This window comes from Canis lupus, chromosome 20 (assembly GCF_003254725.2).
Source record: "Canis lupus dingo isolate Sandy chromosome 20, ASM325472v2, whole genome shotgun sequence".
Lineage (NCBI taxonomy): Eukaryota > Metazoa > Chordata > Mammalia > Carnivora > Canidae > Canis > Canis lupus.
The window spans coordinates 9,426,384-9,449,773 of record NC_064262.1 but is presented as its reverse complement, the minus strand read 5'-3'; the positions used below and the strand labels follow the sequence as shown (position 1 = coordinate 9,449,773).

At 37.2% G+C, this 23,390-nt stretch overlaps 1 protein-coding gene across 5 annotated transcripts in view; it reads right to left on the bottom strand.

The window, feature by feature from the left end:
• The window catches only part of RAD18 (RAD18 E3 ubiquitin protein ligase), a 107,148-nt gene that overhangs the window by 17,196 nt on the left and 66,562 nt on the right, over positions 1 to 23,390 (bottom strand). For all 5 annotated transcript variants that reach the window (XM_025450918.3, XM_025450920.3, XM_025450941.3 and 2 more), the window contains one exon: positions 18,495 to 18,669. In XM_025450918.3, coding sequence (XP_025306703.1) covers positions 18,495 to 18,669 — 175 coding nt within the window. The remainder of the gene's footprint in view (positions 1 to 18,494; positions 18,670 to 23,390) is intronic.

Here is a 23,390-nt window from a genome sequence, read left to right as displayed (position 1 = left end):
TTGATTTCTACTGTTTCTATGACACCAGGGTGCAAATTCATCAGAATTTGTTATTTATCCAGCATGGCAGGTACACAGGGTACCATGGGGTAGGAAAAAATGCAAACATCTGCTATATAAATCCTGTGGATTAAAGATTACTTACAAGTGAGATTTTTCTATTATCTAGTGGTTACTCCCCACCTTCCGCCCCATCTCTTCTCATAATTGTGGCATTAACTTGAGCATGCTTGAGTATATCAAACCCAAAAACAAAAACAAAAACTCCTTAAGAACAGACCACTGTAGGACTAATGGAGAGCACACAGTGCCACGAGACAAAGGTATTTACCTACATGCTGCCAGCTACCATGAATCCTTCCTCAAGCACTTATTTTTAGTAATCCATTCTTATTTTAGAGTAAGCAGTAGTTTCTACGTCTAATATGTTAGTAGTGGGCTAACAATAAAATGTCCTATATTCAAACAAGAAACAACTCAATGTTAACAATGACAAAAACGACCTTTTTGTTTTTGAGCAACTACTTCTACAAACCATTGTAATAATTAGCTTACGTGCATCAGCCTAAATTCATAAGCACCTTGGGTTTTATCCCCACAGATGGACAAAGGATCAGAGACAATAAAGTCAGTAAAAAATAGAAAAACCAAAACAAGGATGTGAATGCAAAGCTCAAAGTAATACATGGTAAATCCTTAATAAAAGATGAAAGCAAACCTTAACTAAAACTAAAGTTATGGAAAAAAATAAATAAAACAAAGGTTATGTTCAATTTACAAAGCATTCACAACATACAGTTATCTCATTTGCTTTTTAGAATCACCCAGGGAGGGAGGTTACCAGGGCAAAAAAAACATCTTTCCATTTTGTCAGCAGGGCAAGTGAAGCCCAGGGATATTAATTTGACAATCGGCCACGTGCCCAGAATCATTTTAGAGTCAGAAAATCATGACTGAGATGAACTCCCACAGACAAAGACGACTGCCTGCTGGGTACCCGGATCTCATGGACACACATACATTTCAAGGACTTGAGATCATAATATCTAGGTGAAGATGCATTCCTCCCAAAACAATGTTGCATTCATTCAAAGGACAGTAGACTCATTTACCACCTAGTTTAAGCTCTTTTGAAATGCAAAATATGTGCAAGAACTATTCTATGTTCCCACATATCTCTAAAAACTTTCAACAAATAAAAATCAACACCTGAAACATGGTGAATCATTTATTTAGCTTTCAGAAGTATTTTGAAATTCATAAATACTCCCAGAAAAATGGCTATAATAAAGTACAAAACAGTAATGTATGTTACTAGAAAAAGATTTTGTGGTAACATTTAAGTTCATTAAAAAGTTAAATATCCAAATGTAATGTCAACCTTCCAAAAGCAATCATGAAGATTTTTAAAAGTACAAGATATCACTGAATTATAACATAACATATGTTATGGTTTAGTTACTTTGCTGTTTTCCTTAGATACTGTTTTCTTTTGACCAGAAACATAAACAAATTTATTTAGCAATTTTTCCAATAATCCCAATGACCTCTAAATTACAAAATCTCAGTAATATATTTGTCTTGTCTTACTGCCTGCATCACCAAACTTCATTAATCAATTTATACTAATATAACATTTAAGATAACAATGATTTCCAAAACTTTATTTTAAAGAGTACAGACTCTTTTTGTTTAAAGTAGATCAACATCTTTGTAGGTTCAAAATCAAAATGGCAGGGCAAAAAAAAAAAAAAAAAAAAGGGCAGGGCACCTGGGTGGCTCAGTGGTTGAGCATCTGCCTTTGGCTCAGGTCATGATCCCAGGGTCCTGGGATTGAGTCCACATCAGGCTCTTCGCAGGGAGCCTACTTCTCTCTCTGCCTATGTCTCTGCCTCTCTGTGTGTCTCTCATGAATAAATAAAATCTTTAAAAAAAAAAAACTCAAAATCACATAAAAATATGTACACTGGGAAGTCTCACACTCTCCTTACTCTCCTGCCAACCCATTCCTTGTCTCCAAAGTGTAATCACTTATTAGTTTGTTTATTCTTCTGGTGTTTCTTTATGCAAAATCAAATATAAGTATACATCATCTCGCCCTCACCCCCTCCCATTAGAAAGGAAACCCCATGCTATATATGCTGTTTTGAACAATGGTCTTTTCACTTACAAATCTATCCTGGAAATCTCTCTGTCAGCACACAGAGATTGTCATTTTGAACAACCACAGAGTATTTTATTGTATGGCTGTATTATAGTTTAATCAACCAGCCCCAGTGATAAATACTTGAGTAGTTTCTAGGCTTTTGTCATTATGTAAACAACCAATAACCTTGTGTGTAAGTCATTGTGCATGCAGGTGTAATCTGGAGGACAAATTCATTGAATACCAGCTAAAAAGGCAAAACAATAGTACTTTCAGTTGATCTCATCAGATTCCTCTCAAGAATGGTATTATGTGGCACCAGCCAGTAATAAAAAAGAGTGTCTGTTTCCCCACAGCCTTACAGCAGGGTATATAAGCAAATGTCAAGATTTTTGGCCAACCTACCAGGTGAGAATTGGATTTAATTTGCATTTCTTTTTCAGCAAACCATCTCTGTTCATGACTTTTGTCCATTTTTCTCCTAGGTCCATGGGTCCTTTCCTTCTCAGTCTCTAGATGCTCAAAAAGCCTATCTACTCTTTACTATTTTTAAAAAAGGTACTATTAATCCTCTATAAATGTTAAGAAAAAGTAGTAGCATATATTTTTTTCATTGTCAAAAACATTTCTATTATTTATGAAAGTTAAACATTATTTTCTTAAAGCTACATATTTGACATTTTCTCAGTTGATGAGAGAGAATTCCAAAGCATGTATTATTATATTTATCTTAATTTTAATTCTGGTTGCAATTTAAAATCAAATTTGTCTGATTCTTTCTAGTATCCCACAATATCCTCTATAATTAATGCAGGAACTCTGGCTAACCAAAATTAACTACCTACTCTGAGCTGTACATCAGCAACTAAACATGGCAGGAAAGAAACCCCAAAACATCTATTTATCTGACTTTATCTGTTAACTAAATTTAAAGTTCTTGACCACAAGTCTGAAATGGGCAATCCTTGCTACCAGGCAATCCTACAATACTTACCTGGCATATTCTGCTTCCCATTCTCAAAAAGACTCCTCCTTCTTAAATCACCTATCTGCCACCCTACCCCAACTCCCAACTGATGAACCTGCCTTAAGGTTCATGACTTGCTGGTCATGCCTTGATCCGATGCTTAACTGAGAACAAGCACTAAGTTGCTACAACTATTTACCAGTTGGTAAAGCCAAAAATTTAGGATTCATCCTTACTGTTGAGCTTTTCCTTGATCACCATATGCAAACCATCTATCTGCAAGTTCTGCCTCTCCTACCTCCAAAATATATCCCCAGTCCCACTCATTTCTAGCTTCACTATTATTATGCAGATACACCCCACCACAATGGGTGAGTGGATTGCTGCAGAAGCCTAACTAGTCTCCTTTCCATTCTTGCTTTGCCTCTAGCCCACCCCTCCCACGCCCATCTATTCTCACAACATCTGGAGTCATCTTTTTAAAGCATATAAAACAGACCTAGATCAGATCAATATTGATAAACCATTTGGTCTCTAAATTGATCTAAAGATTCAATGAATCTCAACCAAAATTCCTTTTGTTTTATGGCAATTGACAAGTTGATATGGAGATGCAAAGGACCTAAAAATAGCCAAAAATAATTTTGAAGGCCATGGCAGGCACCTCTGTCCTCCAGCATCATCTCTTCATGACACACAAATACTCCCGTTTTCTGCGTGCCAAGAAGAAGGATTAGGAAACACTATATTTAAAGAGAGAAGCAGACCTTTAGGTCAATCTCTTTAAATTTTTATAAAAAGTGAAGAAATGCGTGTTGTTGTATAAAGAGAAATAAAAGGACATTTGGTTAATTCCAAATGTTGGAGTCCTCTTGGCTGTCAGGAAAAACTCATTTCAAAATATAATTAAACATGTATGCTTTTACAAACTTAAGAAACAAAAGAAGACATCAACTCAGAGTCTAATGTAAGGGAAAATTTTTTTAATTAGCAAAATTTTCACTGTTACAACTAGATACTGAATCAAACTCTCAAGTTAAATGGGCAGGGGGGGCAAAACCATAATGCTTCATTTTGTTTTTATTCTATATATTGTCAGCAGTATAATGACAGATACAAACAAAAAAAATACTGAAGAATAACAAGATCATAGTAACAGGTTATGATATTTAACTCCTAGACAGAAATAAACTAAAAGACAAGCAACATTGCAAAGATGAAAATTTCCTCTACAACTTAAGAAGCTTTCATTTGATTACAAGTTTCCTTGATAACAGGGACCAAGGATCTGGATATGAAGTTATAATGAGACGAGAATGTCTGCTGCATAGGCAGGCCAAATTCTACATAGCCTCCACTCTGAGAAAGCATACTTAACCATGCAAATGTGAGAAGCCTGGCCAATACCAACCACGCAAGCCACAGAAACCCAACATCAAGTCAAGGTTCAGGTGATAAAACTCTAGTCTTGTGATTTATTCAAGGAGAAGATTTTGAGAACTACCTCACATTGCTGGATTTTAGGCAGTGGACACTGAACTGCTCTGTTATCGGTTCCCAGTAAAATGAAGTTGTTAGACTAAATGATCTAGTGCATGAGAAAGAATTAGCCCTCCAAAACTGTCCTCACACCAAATTTTAGTGTTCAGATATAGATTTTTAATTTTTAATTTGTACTATTACCCATACTATAATACCACATTCTAAATGATTCTAAAAAATGTGCTTACTAGGACAAGAGAAGCATACTACAGCACACGTTAATGCAATATTAAAGGCTTCTATAATTGACTTCTGTAGAATCACTTAAAAAATAACCTTCTGCATTTGAGGCCTGTTATGTTTTAACACTCAAATCTCTCTGAGATACAAGAACAGTGTGCACTACTCACGTGGTAAAATCAAAGGAGGAAGCAAAATCAGCGATTTTATATGTACCCATGTTCCAGAATGTGACTGTTTGTGTGGGAATAAAGAGAACAGAGAACATGTGCAAATTAACACTGCATGTCCTTCTAACAAGGCAACCGTACAATCATCTAAACCCAGACACTCTGGAGAGTACAAGAGCACACTATTAATAATGACGCCAGGATGAGAAATGGAATGAGCCAATTTCAGGGAAACCAGAACATATGGTTATTCTAGATCTAAATGACATTTTGAACAATTCCATTAAAATGCTACTAACAAAGGAAGCAATGGTGCCTGAGACAAAAGTCCTGATATAACTCACATTGTCATGGGGGGGGGGGGGGGGGCGGGAAGGGTGTGGAAACTGGGCTGAGAATTATTGGCTTCTACTCTATTCACTGACTTTGAATAAGTCCCCTCACCTGCCCAGGCCTCTATTTCCTCACCTGTGGTATGAAGTTACTCTTTTTAGTGATTTCTTGCATTACCTTCTAACTTGAAAATGTTTATAATCTATCCTAATGTGTCTTTTCACCAGGTTCTCAAGGTTTCCAAGGAGACCTCATATATCTGTTCCTCGGATTTAAAAGCAAAGGTAGTATAAAATGAGAAAGCAGGGGGAAAAAGTCACTTCTGATTTTAACTTCCAAAGTGACTCTAACAAATTATAAACTTGATCAACGGGATCCCTGGGTGGCGCAGCGGTTTAGCGCCTGCCTTTGGCCCAGGGTGCGATCCTGGAGACCCGGGATCAAATCCCACGTTGGGCTTCCGGTGCATGGAGCCTGCTTCTCCCTCTGCCTATGTCTCTGCCTCTCTCTCTCTCTCTCTGTGTGACTATCATAAATAAATAAAAATTAAAAAAAAATAAACTCGATCAACTAAATAAAAATACAAAATTACAATAGCATGATATGTAAATTATATACTTCTGTTCCATCCAAATTCATTCACCAGAACAGTCCCAAAAGGACTCTGAATTTTTTTTTTTTAAAGAGTTTATTTATTTATTCATGAGAGACACAGAGAGAGAGAGAGAGAGGCAGAACTGGCAGAGGGAGAAGCAGGCTCCATGCAGGGAGCCTGATGTGGGACTCGATTCCCCCCCCACCCCCCACCCCTGTCTCCAGGATCACACCTTGAGCCAAAGGCAGAGGCTCAACCTCTGAGCCACCCAGGCATCCCAAGGACTCTGATTTTGAATTTTTTTTTTTTTTACTACAGAAAGCTCTTACCAGGCTGTCCACAGTTGGGGGTCTGGGAGAGTTAAACCAAAACAGAGATTGCATGCCTACTAACATTTAGAAAAAACTGGTAGTTCGTTCAAAGTCTCATACTTGCTCTTCTCAAAGCATTCTGAAAAATACACTATCAGCTACTTTTTTTTAATGAAAAATTGAATTCTGAAGATTGTATCTCAGTTTTATATATCAAGCTAAATATATCCAGAAGCATATGGAACAAGAATTTGTATGTAGTTTACGAGATGTCTGAAAACTAAAAAAGGAAAACATACTTGAAAAACATCAACTTTATCCAAGTATTCACTTGTCGTGCCAACCAAAACTCAACACTATAGTCAACGTACCAAAACCTTGGGTGATGATGAGACACTACTGTGATCTATGACAGTGAAGATATCATTTGGTAAGTATGGAATCTGGAAGGAAATGCCAGTTTCTATAAGCATTTTAGATACACAAGTAATAATAACTTAAAACCTCTCTCCGGATACTGGAAATTGAAGGGCTCAAAGTAATTTTTTAAAAAGATATTTCATTTCTTTGTGAGAGAGAGAGAGAGAGAGAGAACAAGCAGGACAGAGGGGGGAGAGAGAGAGGCCGACTCCCTACTGAGCAGGAAGCCATAACTTGGAGATCATGACCTGAGCCGAAGGCAGATGCTCAACCAACTGAGCCACTCAGGCGCTCCGGGCTCAAAGTAATTTTACAGAGGATCTCTGTATAATGGCAGTTCATGAATTTGCTAAAAACAAAGAAAAAATATCTCCCACCTGGGATTGACTCAGAAGGCTGAAAAATCAAGAATTTATTGTAAAACAAAGTTATTCTAAAGAAACTCATCAGATTACCCAACAAAAAAGCATAATAAAAAACTCCCAAAAGGTGCTAACATAAATCCCTGAGAGTAAAAGAAAATATTGTTGAACAGCAAATATTCTTTGGCAATGAATACTGGAGAAAAGATAAAACTATCTGTCCTTTCACGTTGTTCTTGGAGAATCATTAGTGAAATCACTTTTACAAGTATATATTCACCAATAAAAATATGGTAACTGAAGGGGATGAGACATATTGTAAACTGTGCATGTTTTCTCTTATTATGAAATGGAAAGGCTGAGCTACATCCTTGGAGGGGAAATCATTCTATAGAGTAAAAATACTAGTACAAGAAAGCAAAACTGATTAAAAATAAAAGACATTGGAAAGGAAATTAGAATTCTTCCCTCAGGCCACATTTTATGGATTAAATTTTAGCATAGCACAAAATAATAATACATTTTTTAATAATACATTTTATACAATGCATTAAAATAGGGTTTTATTAATTTATAAATTAAATGTAACAAGTAATGTTAAGTAAAAGGAAAAAAGGAAGCATTCAATAACTAAACTTACTACAACCCAGAAAGTGTCTAATTTATTTTTTATTTACTTATTTATTTATTTTTAAAGATTTTATTTATTTACTCATGAGAGACAGAGAGAGAGAGAGAGAGAGAGAGAGAGAGAGAGCGCGACAGGCTCCATGCAGGAAGCCCAACTCCATCCCAGGTCTCCAGGATCAGACCCTGGGCTGAAGGCAGCGATAAACCACCGAGTCACCTGGGCTGCCCTGATTATTTTTTTTAAATAAACTTTTTATTTTAGAATAGTTTTAGATTGACAGAAAGTTGTAAAGATAGTATAGAACATTCCCACATTTCTTCTGTTAACAGCTTACACTAATCGGATTCATTACTTACAGGTTTTTGTTTTCTTTTTCTTTCCTTCACTTCCTTTCCCCACCCTCGCTACCCCCTCCCTCCCTCCCTCCTTTTTGTCTTTCTTTTTCTAACACTTTTCCTGGCATTGTCATGCTTCCTGCCCCAGCCGTAGAATCAGCCATTTCTCCAAGAAATTCCTTCTTTTGAGGAATGTCATTAGAAACCAAGATCAACGCGTTAGGTGTGCTGGCTGTGATGGTAGTGCCCTTGCTTCTTGGCCCTGGCAGCTGACAGAGCAAGGAAATACATGTGTGTACATTAGCTCACTTACTTATGCAGATCTATACATAGCTTGATATGTATACCTCTGAATTTATATAGTAAGCTAGCCATGAGTCCACCCTATATCACACTGAAAGCTTTAGCCTTGTTTATGTAGCCTTGTTTATGTAATCTTCCACTCCAATGACCTGGCTCCCATTTGCCACCCAGACAAGGGCACATAGCTAACATGACAGAAAAAAAAAATTATGTTAAACTATAGATGGATAAGATTAAAGTCTTGTGAAGTAAGTCGGGGAGAAACGTCAGCACATATATATTAGACAAATGTTTAAGGTCCACACATCAATGCAAAACAAATAGTGTAAATAAGTACACTGCAAAATACCACTTTCTAATTCCTAAACATAAATAAGGAAGTAATTGTGTATTAAAAAAACATTCAAAAATGATTACCATTAGATTAGATGTGCCAAGTAGGTTAGATTTTTTTTTTTTTTTTATAATGTCCAAGGAAGGTTCAAAGTCACACAATATTGTCACTTATTAGTAAGGTACTTTGAAAGATCTTCCTAAAAAAATGACCAGCAGGCCTGTTGTGCTACAGCCAGCAGAGTAACTTCAGAAGTGGGAGAGGATGTCCATATGCACAAGGGCCATTAACGGTACAGTTATCTCTATTAAGGAGAAACAAAGCAGGATAATAAGGAAATAAGCCTGACAATCAAAGAACTCCCAGTTCTGTGCTTGTGATTTTCTGCCTAAGGCCAAGAGATTTTTATTCAGTATGTTGGCAAACTTTAGTACGATGACAGATTATTTCATACTTCAGTTTATTATCACACAAGATGAAAAAGTAAATTGTTTCTCATCAACAAGCACATTTTCTCCCATCCGTTTGTGGACTCATCTCTCTCAGAGCTTTCTAGATAATGTCCCTTTCTTCCCCTGAAATTTCCTTGTCTATCACTTCTTTAACAGCTCCCAGACATCCTTATCTCTTCCGTTCCTGGTAGCAATGGGCAAGTGTGCTTGGCAAATAGATGTGCAGAGGTGCAGTTAGCTCTGGAATGCCTAAAGACATTATTACACTCTTTTGGACAAGAGATCTAGGCAAAAGCCTAGAGGACCCCTATTTGTATTGATAAAGCCTACATAAAACCAAACCATTTTCCTATCTTCAGTTGGAATCACTGCTTTGGCAGATCCCATTGGTGCCCTGCCCTGATCCCTCTACTCTAATCCCTTCAGTGTACAGGCTTGAATTGCAACTGTTAGGGCCTTTGTCAGTTGTCCTTGCTCTGGTGGAGCCTGCTCTGTCACCAGTGTAGGAGGAGAGGCGGCTTGCAAGTAGCAGAGAACAGCCCTCAACCAAGTAACTGACTCCTTTACTCCTTGCCTGAGTTAACTCAGGTGAGTTGTTTTAAACCAGCTCCTAGTTCCAAGTGGTTTTGATAAAAACTTTGCTTGCTCACAGTGATAATCTGGTTTGATAACATGCTCCCTTCCCTTTTCTGTCTCACGTGCCCACTCCCTATCATGGTTCCTTTACCTTCCAAATTAACTGCTTCCACTGAAATCCTTGTCTTGGGGTCTTCTCAGGAAACCTAACCATCTCAATAACTGCGTATTTCCACTCTTTCAAGAATGTGAAAAGCAAGGCAACTTGGTCAGCAGCATTATCAGTCAGGAGAACTTGGATTCTGAGGTAAACTATACCTAGCTTCAAATTCCGATATTGCCACAATCTATACATACAACCTTAAGCAACTTATTTAACTCCTTTAGCCTTTCATTTCCGCATCTTTACAATGGGTTTGCCTGTGGGCTAAATGATGTAACACATGCAGCACTCTTAGTACTCAAACATCAAAATCACACACCTTACTGCTCACATCAACAAGGCTTCACCAATATACTTTACTATTCAGGAGACTCTTGTCTAGGAAGATAAAAATTGTGAATAACTTTATTGTTGAGTCCAAAAACTTAAAAGACCCCATCAGCTTTTCAATAGAAAAGGATTCTATGTACCCATCATCTCTTCAAAGCCTCATATTGCTGTATTCACCAATTTTCAGCTTAGGTTTATCCAATTCTAACCAAGATCTGCAAGGAAAGACCTGTCTGAAACCAAACTTTGAAATCTCAACACGCATCTCAACTCTGACCTTCTGGCTGGAAGAGACTACTCTGACTGATGGTAGAAGTAGTGTTCCCCTGTTCCTTCAGTAAGTAATAAACTTAACTTGGTCTTATCAACAGGCCAGTATTCAACACTCCTTGGATGAATGTCACAATGGCATCTTTTCTGTTAAGACTGTGCCATTATTCTTCAATTTACTCAGCACTTACGAAAGACTGACATTTACTCCTTGAGTCTTCCAACAAATAGTAATCAAGATTTCTTCACATTTTTGTGTTTTTTGTTATTGTTCTCTTGTTCTCAAGAATTCTGAACAGACAGCTCTTCCAAAAATGACTGAAAAGTGAAGAAAAGTTGCAAATATACCAAATACATGGCCAATGTTTAAGTCTCTCTGTCAAAGAGCGCAGTGTTCTGTGCCTATGTGTTGGATTTCCTACAAAGTTGCTGCTACTGATTTAGTATCAGAGAAAAGGTACTGTTTATGTCAGAAATTGTGAAAAGTTAAAATGTATTCATTCACATCTTATCTGACTCAGATTCACTTACGACAAAAAACTAGCATCTTCAAGAAGGTTAACATAGATTACAAATGGTGAAATTAGTTGGTCTTTGCGAGTACTGAAATCCCAGTCCCCACTTCGTTAGCCCAAGTCCTCTAACATGCCAAAGCAGAGATAACCTAGCAGGGTTGGTCCTGAACTGACAGACTGAGTTAAGTGAAAACCATACTTACCACCCTATGGAGACCACTTTTTTTTGGTCAATAAATCCTAAGTATAAGTCTTTCCTTTAGAAAATTTCCTAGTATGAACAAACTTCTTTGATTATGGACAATGACTTCTTAAAAAGTTTAATTTTAATAATTTCAAAGCTACAAAAATTGGCTCTGTATGCGTGTATGTGTGTGCTCACACACACACTCTTATTTTTTTAACCACTAAAAGTACACTGGAGCCATTACACCCTTTAGCTGTTTAGTGTGTGCTTCTTCAGAACAACCACATTCACTTATATATATGACCACAATGAAATTATCAAAATCAGGAAACTGAATACTGACATAGTAATATTATCTAATCTATAGACCTAATTCAAATTTCTCCAGTTAGGGCAAAACACAACATCTCTTTATAAATTCTTTTGCCTAGAACTAAAGTGCACAAATACATATTTTTAAAATAACGATCTGAAGGTTCCTCCAAATAAAAGCATGACTACTATTCATCTCTGCATGAAGATAAAGCTTCCTCCATAGGGCCATAATCAAAAGCATCTTTTCTTATGATGTAGCCCTCAATAAAAATGCAGTTTTTTCTGCTTGCCAAAACTCAGGGAACAAAAGCCCTCTCCTTTTCATTAAGAAGAACAATAAGTTAATTTACGGAAATCTGGACATGTCTCTTGAACTCCCGGAAATCACCTAGCAAGAAGCTGTACAAAAATATAAAATTCTAATCAATGTGTTTATCATCGGTCTTCAGGATGGCACCAGAGACTCAATACATAGCATTCATAATTCAAATTCTAAAAAAAGGACTTAAGAGTTAAGAATCAAGTTAGCAACAAAGTAGCTTCATCCTAATAATTACTTGGACTGGATATACCTATTGGGTCTTAAAATAAGATTATTCTTAGTTGTCAGTCTGCCATATTTTTATAAGTCTGAATATTGTTCCAATACAAAAAAACCTAACATCTTTATTCAACAATCTAATGGTAAGATCTATATATTAAAGCATGACTGCATGAATTCAGAACAATTCACAATATATTTGCACTCACTTTGTGTGTGACTTTCCTCTTTTAAAAAAAAGACTAAAAAAGCATAAAAAATTATAAAATATGATGGTTTAGCACCACCTTCGGTCCGGGGCATGATCCTGGGGACCCAGGATCGAGTCCCACGTTGGGCTCCCTGCATGGAGCCTGCTTTTCCCTCTGCCTGTGTCTCTGCCTCTCTCTCTCTCTCTCTCTCTCCAAATAAATGAATAAAATCTTTAAAAAAGAAAAAAAATATTGAGGTTGGGGCACCTGGGTGGCTCAGTGGTTGAGTGCCTGCCTTTAGCCCAGGGTGTGATCCTGCGGTCCTGGGGTCAAGTCCCACATCGGGCTCCCTGCATGGAGCCTGCTTCTCCCTCTGCCTGTGTCTCTGCCTCTCTTTGTCTCTCATGAATAAATAAATAAAATCTTTAAAAAAGAAAAAGAAGGAAAGAAAAAATTGAGGTCAATTCAACTATGATATAAGACTTCCTGGGATGGCTAAGTGGCTCAGTTGTTTGTGACGGACTCCTGGTTTCGGTTCAGGTCATGACCTCATGGGTCATGAGATAGAGCCCCACATCAGGCTCTGCACTCAGCAGGGAGTCTGCTTGAAGATTCTCTCCCTCTGCCCCTCCCCGACCTCTCTCTCTCAATAAATAAATCATAAAAAAATAAAATAAAATAAAAAGACTTCCTTTTCACTTAAAATTTTTAATTCACATATCCAGAGAGTTCTATAAACCAATGGACATAGGTTTCTATTTTAAACTATTGTGCACTGTAAAAAAAAGAACTGAAATAAACTGGTTAAAGTATTCCCAAAACGTCTTCAGACTTGGAGCCTGACTCTTCTTCCTCACGTTCTGACTCAGTATCTATGAAGTTTGAGTTTTCCCTCACAAAGCTACCCTCTGTACTACCAAGAGCACCAGAGATAACAGCATTTCTCAAAAATACTTGACTAGTATCTCCAGGAGTCTCACTGAAGGCAGTGACATCCACTTTGCAAACTCCTTTCCTAATTTTGTCTATTTCCTCAATCACATCACATGTGACTAGAAGCAGCTTCTGTACAAAGACATCAAGAAGGATCTGACAAATTGATGTGGAACACCCTAACAATAGTCTTTTGCAACATGTGAATCAGTCATGTTGTTATTGTTTTAAATTTCTTCCATCTATTCCAAGGGATTTAACCATTTCTCCTGCATTCAGTTGGTGATGTAACAGAATACCCTTTGCACATCGTTCATTAATACAATTATAATGAGTCTCCAGGCTTGTGGTATCTTTCTTTCCCGTGTCCTATAAATCATTTGATTGTTTTGCAAGAATATGGAATTGCAGCCATTCATCCAATGATGAATATTAACTTATACTCTACTGTACTTTTTTTCACACACAATAACTTTTTTTTCTCTCATTACTTATATTTTAATGACAAACCAATGTAATGCTAACAATGCATGTAACTCAAGTGAAATGATAGTCTGGAGAGCCATGACACAAACTACATCAGAACTAAAACTTGGCAGGTACCAGCTATAAGATGCTATCGATTAGAATACACATCACAATTTCAGACATTAAAATGTAAAACAGAAAATGTTATGTCTTACAATTAACAAATCATTCACTTAATAAAGGTTTAGTGGTCTACCACAGGAGACTAGTAGTAAACCACTGACAGGAGATTTTTTTGAAAATGAGTGATGGACTTCATTCTTAAGGACTTTGATAGGTAATTATAGGAATGACAAAAATACTCAAATAACTATAATACAAGATAGGATTTGATTTAAATAAAGTGCTATGGAATTCAGGTACACTGTTACAGGAATTCATAGTTAAGTAGAAACTGCTTCCTGCTTAGTGGGAAGAATCAGAGAGAAAGAGATTAGAGGAAGGGCTGAAAGGGGCCATCCAAGAGCAAACCCAAGGGATGACTGGCAAAATAATGTCTTAGAGGAAGTAGATGAATTTATCTTAAGAAATAAAATGTCTTCTTTATAGCAGCATTATTTATAATAGCCAAGATATGGAAGCAGCTCAATTGTCCAACAATTGATGAATGGATAAAGGTGTGTGTGTGATGGAGTATTATTCAGCCATGAAAAAGAATGAAATCTTGCCATTTGTAACAACATGGATGGAGGTAGAGTATAATGTTAAGTGAAATAAGTCAGTTAGAAAAAGACAAATACCATATGGTTTCACTCATATATGGAACTGAAGAAACAAAACAAATGAACAAAGGAAAAAATAAGAGACGAACTAAGAAATAGCTCTTAACCATAGAGAATAAATTGATGGTTACCAGAGGGAAGAGTGGAACAGGCAAAGGGGATAAGCAGCACACTTAGTACGATGAGCACTAAACAATGTATAGAATTGTCAAATCACTATACCGTATACCTGAAACTAAAATGTCTTTCTCTTATGATAAACAGGAAAGAAGAGGTTAGAAATTATAAAAAAAACAAAACAAAACAAAAAAACTAAACTCAAAATGGAAAGGAAGAGCTGGAGGCAGGGCAGATTAGCTGACATGCCATCTATCGAAGATGAGGAAACATGCAGGTAACTGGTGTGGAACAGGTACTATGGGAAATGCAATAGAGAGTAACTTAGAAGACTATGCCTCACTAGTAAGCACCCAGCCGAGGCTGGATTCAATGAATTTTGAATGGAACTACTTTAGCCCAGGCTCACAGCTTTCTCTAGCAAAGTTCAGAACAGAAATAGGGAGGGATAAAAAGATAACTTGTGGGATTTACTCTATGACACAGGTGAAGATTTAGAATGAAGGAGATACAACGTCCAGCCAGAGTCCCAATTTTTGTAGCATTACTGAAGGAGACATAATTGATTTCATCTTTACAAAAGTAGAATAATCATATATTTATCAAAGATTCTCAAATCTACTACCTCATTTCATCTTCCCAACAGATCTGAAATAAGATATTTTTATATGTTTTTTCATAGAAATGGAAAGACTTCAAAAGATTGATTCCCAAATCACCCAGTAGATCCTAGTGCAAAGCCATTCAACTCTATGCCCTACTACTTTTCCTGTTACATCAGAGCGGCTTCCGCTGCATACTTATTCCTCCACAGTCTACTGTTGAATGAGTTACCCAATGGTCTGTCTTGGTACCAAATGAAATATCACTAGTCAAGGCTCACTTCACTCTTACTCTGTTAGCCTTCGTTTCTAGGTATTATATAAGGAACATACTCTTTTAATCTTAAAAATCTTACATGGAAAAATGATAAAAAATGTAAATTAAAAAATTAAGATAGGGATCCCTGGGTGGCGCAGCGGTTTAGCGCCTGCCTTTGGCCCAGGGCGCGATCCTGGAGACCCGGGATCGAATCCCACGTCAGGCTCCCGGTGTATGGAGCCTGCTTCTCTCTGCCTGTGTCTCTGCCTCTCTCTCTCTCTCTCTGTGTGTGTGACTATCATAAATAAATTAAAAAAATTTTTAAATTAAAATAAAATAAAAAATTTAAGGATTAGAATCTTAATATTTACAATGTATATAGCAGTTACTCAAACTTGAAATATGAGTAGTAGACACTGCCAACTTTCTCAAGGTAAGCCGAGCAAATCCTCATATACTGTCTCTAAAGCTCTGCTTCCAAAGTATACAAGCAAACTCAAGGATTCTTTTTCGTTATAGGAATGCAATCAGAAACAATCCACATGTCCATCAGCTAATAAATGAATAATAAAACGTATATCCATACAATAAAACAATATTCTTCAATGTAAAGCCATACAACACTGAAATAGGCTACAACATGAACCTTGAAAATATTATGCTAACTAACAGAAGCCAGTCACAAAGACCACACACTCTATGATCTGATTGCTGTGGATTGTCCAGAAGAGGCAAATCTACAGAGACAGAAGGTACATGAGTAGCTGCCAGGGGCTGGCAGAATCAGAAGGAAGTAGGAAGCAACTGTTAATGAGAATGAGAGTTCTTTTTGGGGTGATGAAAACGTTCTAAAATTGTGGCGATGGGGCAGCCCTGGTGGCGCAGCGGTTTAGCACCGCCTGCAGCCAGGTGTGATCCTGAAGACCTGGGATCGAGTCCCACGTTGGGCTTCCTGTATGGAGCCTACTTCTCCCTCTGCCTGTGTCTCTGTCCCTCTCTCCCTCTGTCTCTATGAATAAATAAAATCTTTAAAAATAAATAAATAAACAAATAAATAAATAAATAAATAAAATAAAATTGCGGTGATGGCTGTACATATTTGTGAACATACTAAAAACCATTAAATTGTACACATGCACAAGTGGGTTGTATGGAATGTAAATTATGTCTCAACACAGCTGCTAAAAATTGTTATTAGTGGGTAGTTGCTCTGGATATGGGCTTATGTGTGTGTATATAGACATATACATATGCCGAACTAATTAAAATGTGAAATAAATATAAGACCTTACATTAAAAAAAATTTTTTTTCTTAAAGATTTTATTTATTTTTTCATGAGAGAGAGAAAGAGAGGCAGAGACACAGACAGAGGGAGAAGCAGGCTCCATGCAGGGAGCCTGATGTGGGACTCGATCCCAGGACTCCAGGATCATGTCCTGGGCCGAAGGCAGGCACGAAACCACTGAGCCACCCAGGGAGCCCCCCCATCAAAAAAATTTTTTTAGCGGTTTAATAAACCTCTCACATTTCGGTGATGCCAATAAATCTATCTGAGGCCAAGAACTCAACAAACTGACCCTACTTCCATCCTCTCAGCGCCAAATATATAAATATACAGCTGGCTGCCATGTATTTCCTCCTACACTTTCTTCCATTCCCCTATTTCAAATTCAAACTCACCCTGGCATTCCCAGACATTCAGGCATTCTGCGACTATGGTTAAAAATGAACTCTTACTCCTCTGGACTCTGATTTTCCTCCATTTTTACTTTGTATTCCTACATGACTTGTGTTTAAAAACAAGTACTGCCTACTGAACTTGCAGGAACAGCCTGATGTAGAGAAACTGTGCAGCAGTATCACACCCTCAGACAAAATGGACAACACGCAGATCACCATGTGTTCTTCCTTTACCCAGCTTGAGATATGCCAATGACCTTGAAAACAGTAGGGGTGAGATAAGAGGTTTTCCATTCCAAATGCCTGACCATTAATAATTTGAAACCGTTCCCCAAGAATCCTAGTAAAGCAGAGGGTTTTGAGTACACTTCTCTTAAAAAAAATTTCTAATTTGATGTTTCAGATAGACATAGTCTATCGTTCTAGAGCACTGCTAATTTTTAAGTGAAGGACTATCAAAGACTAAAAGTTTATTTATTTATTTATTTTTTATTTATTTATGATAGTTACAGAGAGAGAGAGAGGCAGAGACACAGGCAGAGGGAGAAGCAGGCTCCATGCACCGGATGTGGGATTCGATCCCGGGTCTCCAGGATCGCGCCCTGGGCCAAAGGCAGGCGCCAAACCGCTGCGCCACCCAGGGATCCCAAGACTAAAAGTTTCTAAGACATATTCACATTCTGATGATAGCATTTAAAATTGATACAATGCATTGAGAAGGCAGCAACACCTCCCATGGTCAAAATGGTGTTAAAAATAATTTATTAGAAACAAAAGGCTCTAAGTAGACAGAGCTTTACCACAGCTTTAGGTGTGTAAGCAGAACATTGGGGAAAATGTAGGTATCTAACAGAAACTGGAAAGTCCAGTCAGTTATGGAGAAGAGCCACAAGAGAACACCACATCCCCAGAAAACACCTATAAAGATAAGGTAGAAACATGGGTACAAATGGTCTATTATATAAAGTGAAATGCCAGAACATAAAGTTTTATTTCAAAACTTTTTACTTTTTGTTTTTATTCAAAACTATGATTTAACTGTATGTCATCTCTAAAAAAATACATCATCTTTTAAAAATATCTTTTAAAAAATCATTTGGAAAAACAATTCATCTTCAAATCTTTCATTTTTAAAGCCTCCCTATCCATTCTTACTTGTTCAACTAAATTTTTCCTTTTTGTTTTACTCTCCTATGCACTGTCTTTCTGGTCATTTCTATTTTCTAACACAGTTGTCTTATTTTCTTCATTCATTATCCTAACAAAAATATCACTGCCTATCATGCTCTCTCTTTCAACTCCAGGAAAACTATCTACAGCCACTTCAATTCTCTCCTGCTTGCTATCACTGTGCAAGTTACAAAGCAGAAGAGGAGACTGAAGTGGTACAACACTTTACTGCCCCAGGTCTTCAAGTTACTTTCTATCTTAGCATACGCAGGAAATAGACATTTAAAATAATCAGGTAATACAGATTTCTTACCTATTGAATGAGTCTGATTCTGATGAAGAAAGAGCTTCTTCTTGAATATCAGTACAACTGGAAGAATCATCTGGTCTATCAGGCTCCATTCTCCCTGGGGATTCCAGCTTTGATTGAGAGAAGTGGTTTGTTATGGGGGAAGTATCTGAGAATTTCATTTTTTTATCTTCCCGTTCTAAAAAAAGAAAAATGAAAGAAAAATATTTACAAGTTCTACAAAATCTACAACTTCTATATGCTTATTATTTCTACGACATTTAATATTGCTATTTATACGTCGTAAAATGGAAGTTTTTGTAACATTGATTCCAAAACTCTAGTGTCAGGGCATAAGAATCAACACTACCATGTGCCATCTAATGATAATGCCCACCTATGTATTTCTAGATTAATGAATTTAAAAACAAAATTTCCTTTTAAAACCAGGAGTAGTGAACTATGGAATTCTAATGAGGCTTCTATTTACAATATTACTAAAGAATTCCCACATATTTCACAGATAAGAGAAAACTGATAAACATATGAAGCACAACAAAAAAGGATGAAAGATTCGAATGAGAGAACTAAAGGCTTGGGGCACCTGGGTGGCTCAGCTGGTTGAGTGTCTGACTCTTGGTTTTGGTTCAGGTCATGATCTCAGAATCATGGAATGGAACCCACACCCTCCTTCACATTCAGCAGGGAGTCTGCTTGAAGATTCTCTCTTTCCCTCTGTATCTCCCCTCACTCTCATGCTTATGCCGGCGCGCACGCTCTCTCAGATGGATGGATGGATGGATGGATGGATGGATGGATGGATAGATAGATGATAGGAGAGAACTAGGATATTTGTCACTGACTATGTGGTAGTGAATCCATCTGGCCATTTCTTTTAGTTTGTTCCAAAGAATCTAATATTTACTATGGAAAAGGAAAACTCATCAGACATAACCAGTATTTCCGTTTGATCTAATACATGTCATATTTCTATGTATCCCTTGTCATATTCTGAATTTCTAAGGTCTCTTGTTGCAGATAAAAATAAAGGATGCTAGAGGCATGCAGACAGTGTTTGCTAGAATGCAACATACAGGTATGACCAAGTATCTTCAAATACGAGTGCAAAAAATAATATCCACGAAGCATCCCTCAGTGACCAGGACTTTCCCTCACGACCTGTTTCAGGACTGTGCTAAGATTTCAGTTGCTCTGTCTTTAAGATTCAGGAATTGAGTAAATACTTAGCATGCAAGCCACATGTGCTAATAGTATAGAGCACCCTTTTGTAAGTTTCCTCACAGAGAAGCAGAGCTTTCACACATCACTCATCCAGTGTACTTATATAAGCAAGTAACCTTCAACAAAAGACACTAAAAAGAATTCTTAAGGTTTGTCATAAAGAGAAAATTTATAGAAAAAGTAAAAGACAGATTCTTCAAATGTTTTTAGTTTTTGTTTTTATTTATTCATGAGAGATACACAGAGAGAAAGGCAAAGACATAGGCAGAGGGAGAAGTAGGCTCCTGGTGGAGACCCCGTTGCAGGACTTAATTCTAGGACCCAGGGATCACAACCTGAGCCAAAGGCAGACGCTCAACCACTGAGCCACCCAGGGGTCCCAGATTCTTCAAAAAGAAACCTTTCCAAGTCCATACAGTGAGATTTTTCCAGATATGAGAAGTCTTCGTTATACTAAAGAACAGCATACGTGACAAAAGTGTAACTTCTATAAATAAACTCTTGATGTTGTCGGGCTTTCAATAAGCCCAAACATTACCAAAACAAAACTGTACCCTCTAACATTTATCTGGAAAAAGGAAAGAAGAAGCTAGCCACAACAACCATCCAGGAGCTCAAGATTTCCTCTCCTAAACAGATACCAAGGATCACATTAAGAACAATCAATCACCCAGTAAACTCAGTGAGCCCAGACAATTCAACACTCAGCTGGCTGGGAGAATGGAATCAAGCTTACGAAACAGGGAGCAGGAATTTAACTTACAACTATTTTTTAGGGATGCCTGGGTAGCTCAGCAGTTGAGCATCTGCCTTTGGCTCAGGGCATGATCCTGGTCCCGGGATCAAGTCCTGCACTGGGCTCCCTGTGAGGAACCTGCTTCTCCCTCTTTATATCTGCCTCTGTGTGTCTCTCATAAATAAATAAATTTTAAAACTAAAAAAAAAAAAAAAATCTATCTTTTATTTTTGCACCTGACATATATTCTTTTCTTAATTCTTTCTCTCTTAAATAAGCCTTTCCAGGATAAATTCCCTCTTGGGGACAAGTATCAGTCAACAATTTGAGGGCACTGAAAGTCAGCTATCTTTCATATCCGTCCATAGACGTCAGAAGTGGACGTCAAACAGAGCCCCCAACTCTGAGGCTCTAACATCAAGCCTCCCCAAAGACATGTGACAAAACAGGAGAAGGACTTATTTGAGATAATGTGTATCTTGTTCACTTATATTGGCACTTCAATGAGCAAGTTTATTCCAAAGAACGAAAACTATACTGGTTGTATGATGCTATACAGAGCTCAACTTCCTAGTCAGCCTGTGCCAGTCTGTCTGTCCTCCTCTCTCCCACAGTCTCTCCACCCCTCAGACATGCGCACTCATGCACAACCATCTCTGAATCCCACAGAGAGCAATATTCATGGGCATATATGCATACAATGCACAATCCTGAGTATAAGCAATCATTTTCAAGAGACATTCAACCAATAAGCAAAAATGTTCTCCCAATCTGAAATATTAAACCAGATTTTTTTCAGAAACTAAACTATTTTCTTGGAAAAACATTTAACAATTTAACGAACATGCTCAAGTTGTTTAAAAAGAGCATGAAAAGCATCAGCGACCTACTAAATGATACCAGGAGAATTTAGAAGAAAAAATTAAGAATGTACCAGCACATAAAAGAATGACTTTAGGAACAAATCTAACCAAGGAGGTGAAAAACTTAAATGCTGAAAACTACAAAACATTGTTGAAAGAAATTAAAGAAGCTATAAAGACATCCTGTATTCATAAAGTGGAGACATTAAGATAGCAAAAGTAACCAAAGTAATCTATAGTTTCTTTTTTTTTTTTTTTAAAGATTTATTTATTTATTCATGAGAGAGAGAAAGAGAGAGAGAGAGAGAGGTAGCGGGAGAAGCAGGCTCCATGTAGGGAGCCCGACATGGGACTCGATCCGGGGTCTCCAGGATCAGGCCCTGGGCTGAAGGCGGTGCTAAACCACTGAGCCACCCGGGCTGCCTCAATCTATAGTTTCAATTCAATCCCAACAGTAACTTTTTGCAGAAATAGAAAAATTCATCCTAAAATTCACATGGAATCTCAAGGGACCCAAATGGTCAAAACAATCTTGAGGGATCCCTGGGTGGCTCAGTGGTTTAGCACCTGCCTTTGGCCTAGGGTGTGGCGTGATCCTGGAGTCCCGGGATTGAGTCCCACGTCAGGCTCCCTGCATGGAGCCTGCTTCTCCCTCTGCCTGTGTCTCTGCCCCTCTCTCTCTCTCATGAATAAATAAATAAATAAAATCTTAAAAATAAGTCTTGAAAAGAATAAAGTTGGAAGATTCATACCTCTTGACTTTGAAATTTATAACAAAGCTACAGTAATTGTAACTGTATAGTGCTGACATGGGAACAGACAGACATACAGTACAGACCACAGAGTACAACAGAGAGTACTGAAATAAACCCTCACATATAGACTCAATTAATTTTTAACAAGGATATTAACAGCATTCAACGTGGATAGTCTTTTTAACAACTGGAGCTTTATCTACATGTAGAAGTATGAAGTCAAACCCTTATAGTACACACAAAAATTAACTCAAAAAGGATTACAAGGGGTGCCTGGGTGGCTCATTTGGCTAAAGGTCTGCCTTTGGTTCAGGTTGTGATACAAGGGTCCTGGAATCAAGCCCCGCATCACTCAGCAGGGAGTCTGCTTCTCCTTCTCCTGCCCCCACCCTTGTGCATTCTTTCTCTCAAATAAATAAATAAAATCTTAAAAAAAAAAAAAAAAGGATCACAGACCTAAACCTTAAGAGTTAAAACAATAAAACTCAAAGGAGAAAACAGGAAAATCTTCATGAATGATTTGGCAACAATTTCATGGATATAATACCAAAAGCACAGGCAACAAAAGAAAAAAAAATGGATATAACAGACTTCATTAAAATTAAGCACCTTTGAAAAAAAAAGAAAAAAAAAATTAAGCACCTTTGTGCATCAAAAGAAACTATGATGAAAGCAAAGAGATAACCAAGAAAACATTTACAAATATTTGCAAATCATATAATGAAAAAGGATTAATATCCAGAATATATAAAGAATTCCTAAAAACACAACAAAAAACAAACAACCCAATTGAAAAACGAGCAAAGAGCATGAACAGACATTTCTCCAAAGAAAAACACATAGCCAATAAACATATGAAAAGATGTTCAACATTAGTAGTCATTATGAAAATACAAATCAAAACCATGAGATATCACTTCACATCTACCTTGACGGCTATGGTCAAAACAAAACAAAACAGGTATTGGCAAGGATAGAGAGAAACTGGAATCATTAAGCACTGTTTGGCAGGAATGTTAAATGGTGCAGTGGCTTTGGGAAGAAAGAGTTTTGTGGATTCTTAAAGGTAAACAGATATATACTTCTGGTAATTCTATAAGAGAATGGAAAGTAAAGAACACCAATCTTCATAGCAGCACTATTCACAATAGCCAAAAGGTGAAAATAACCCATTATAGAAGAAGAGATAAGCAAAATGTGGCAAATACACACAATAGAATATTATTTGGCTGTAAAAAGCACTGAAATTTTGATATATGACACAACAGGACCTTGAAAATATCAATGCTTAATGAAATAAGTTGACAAAGAACAAATATTAATA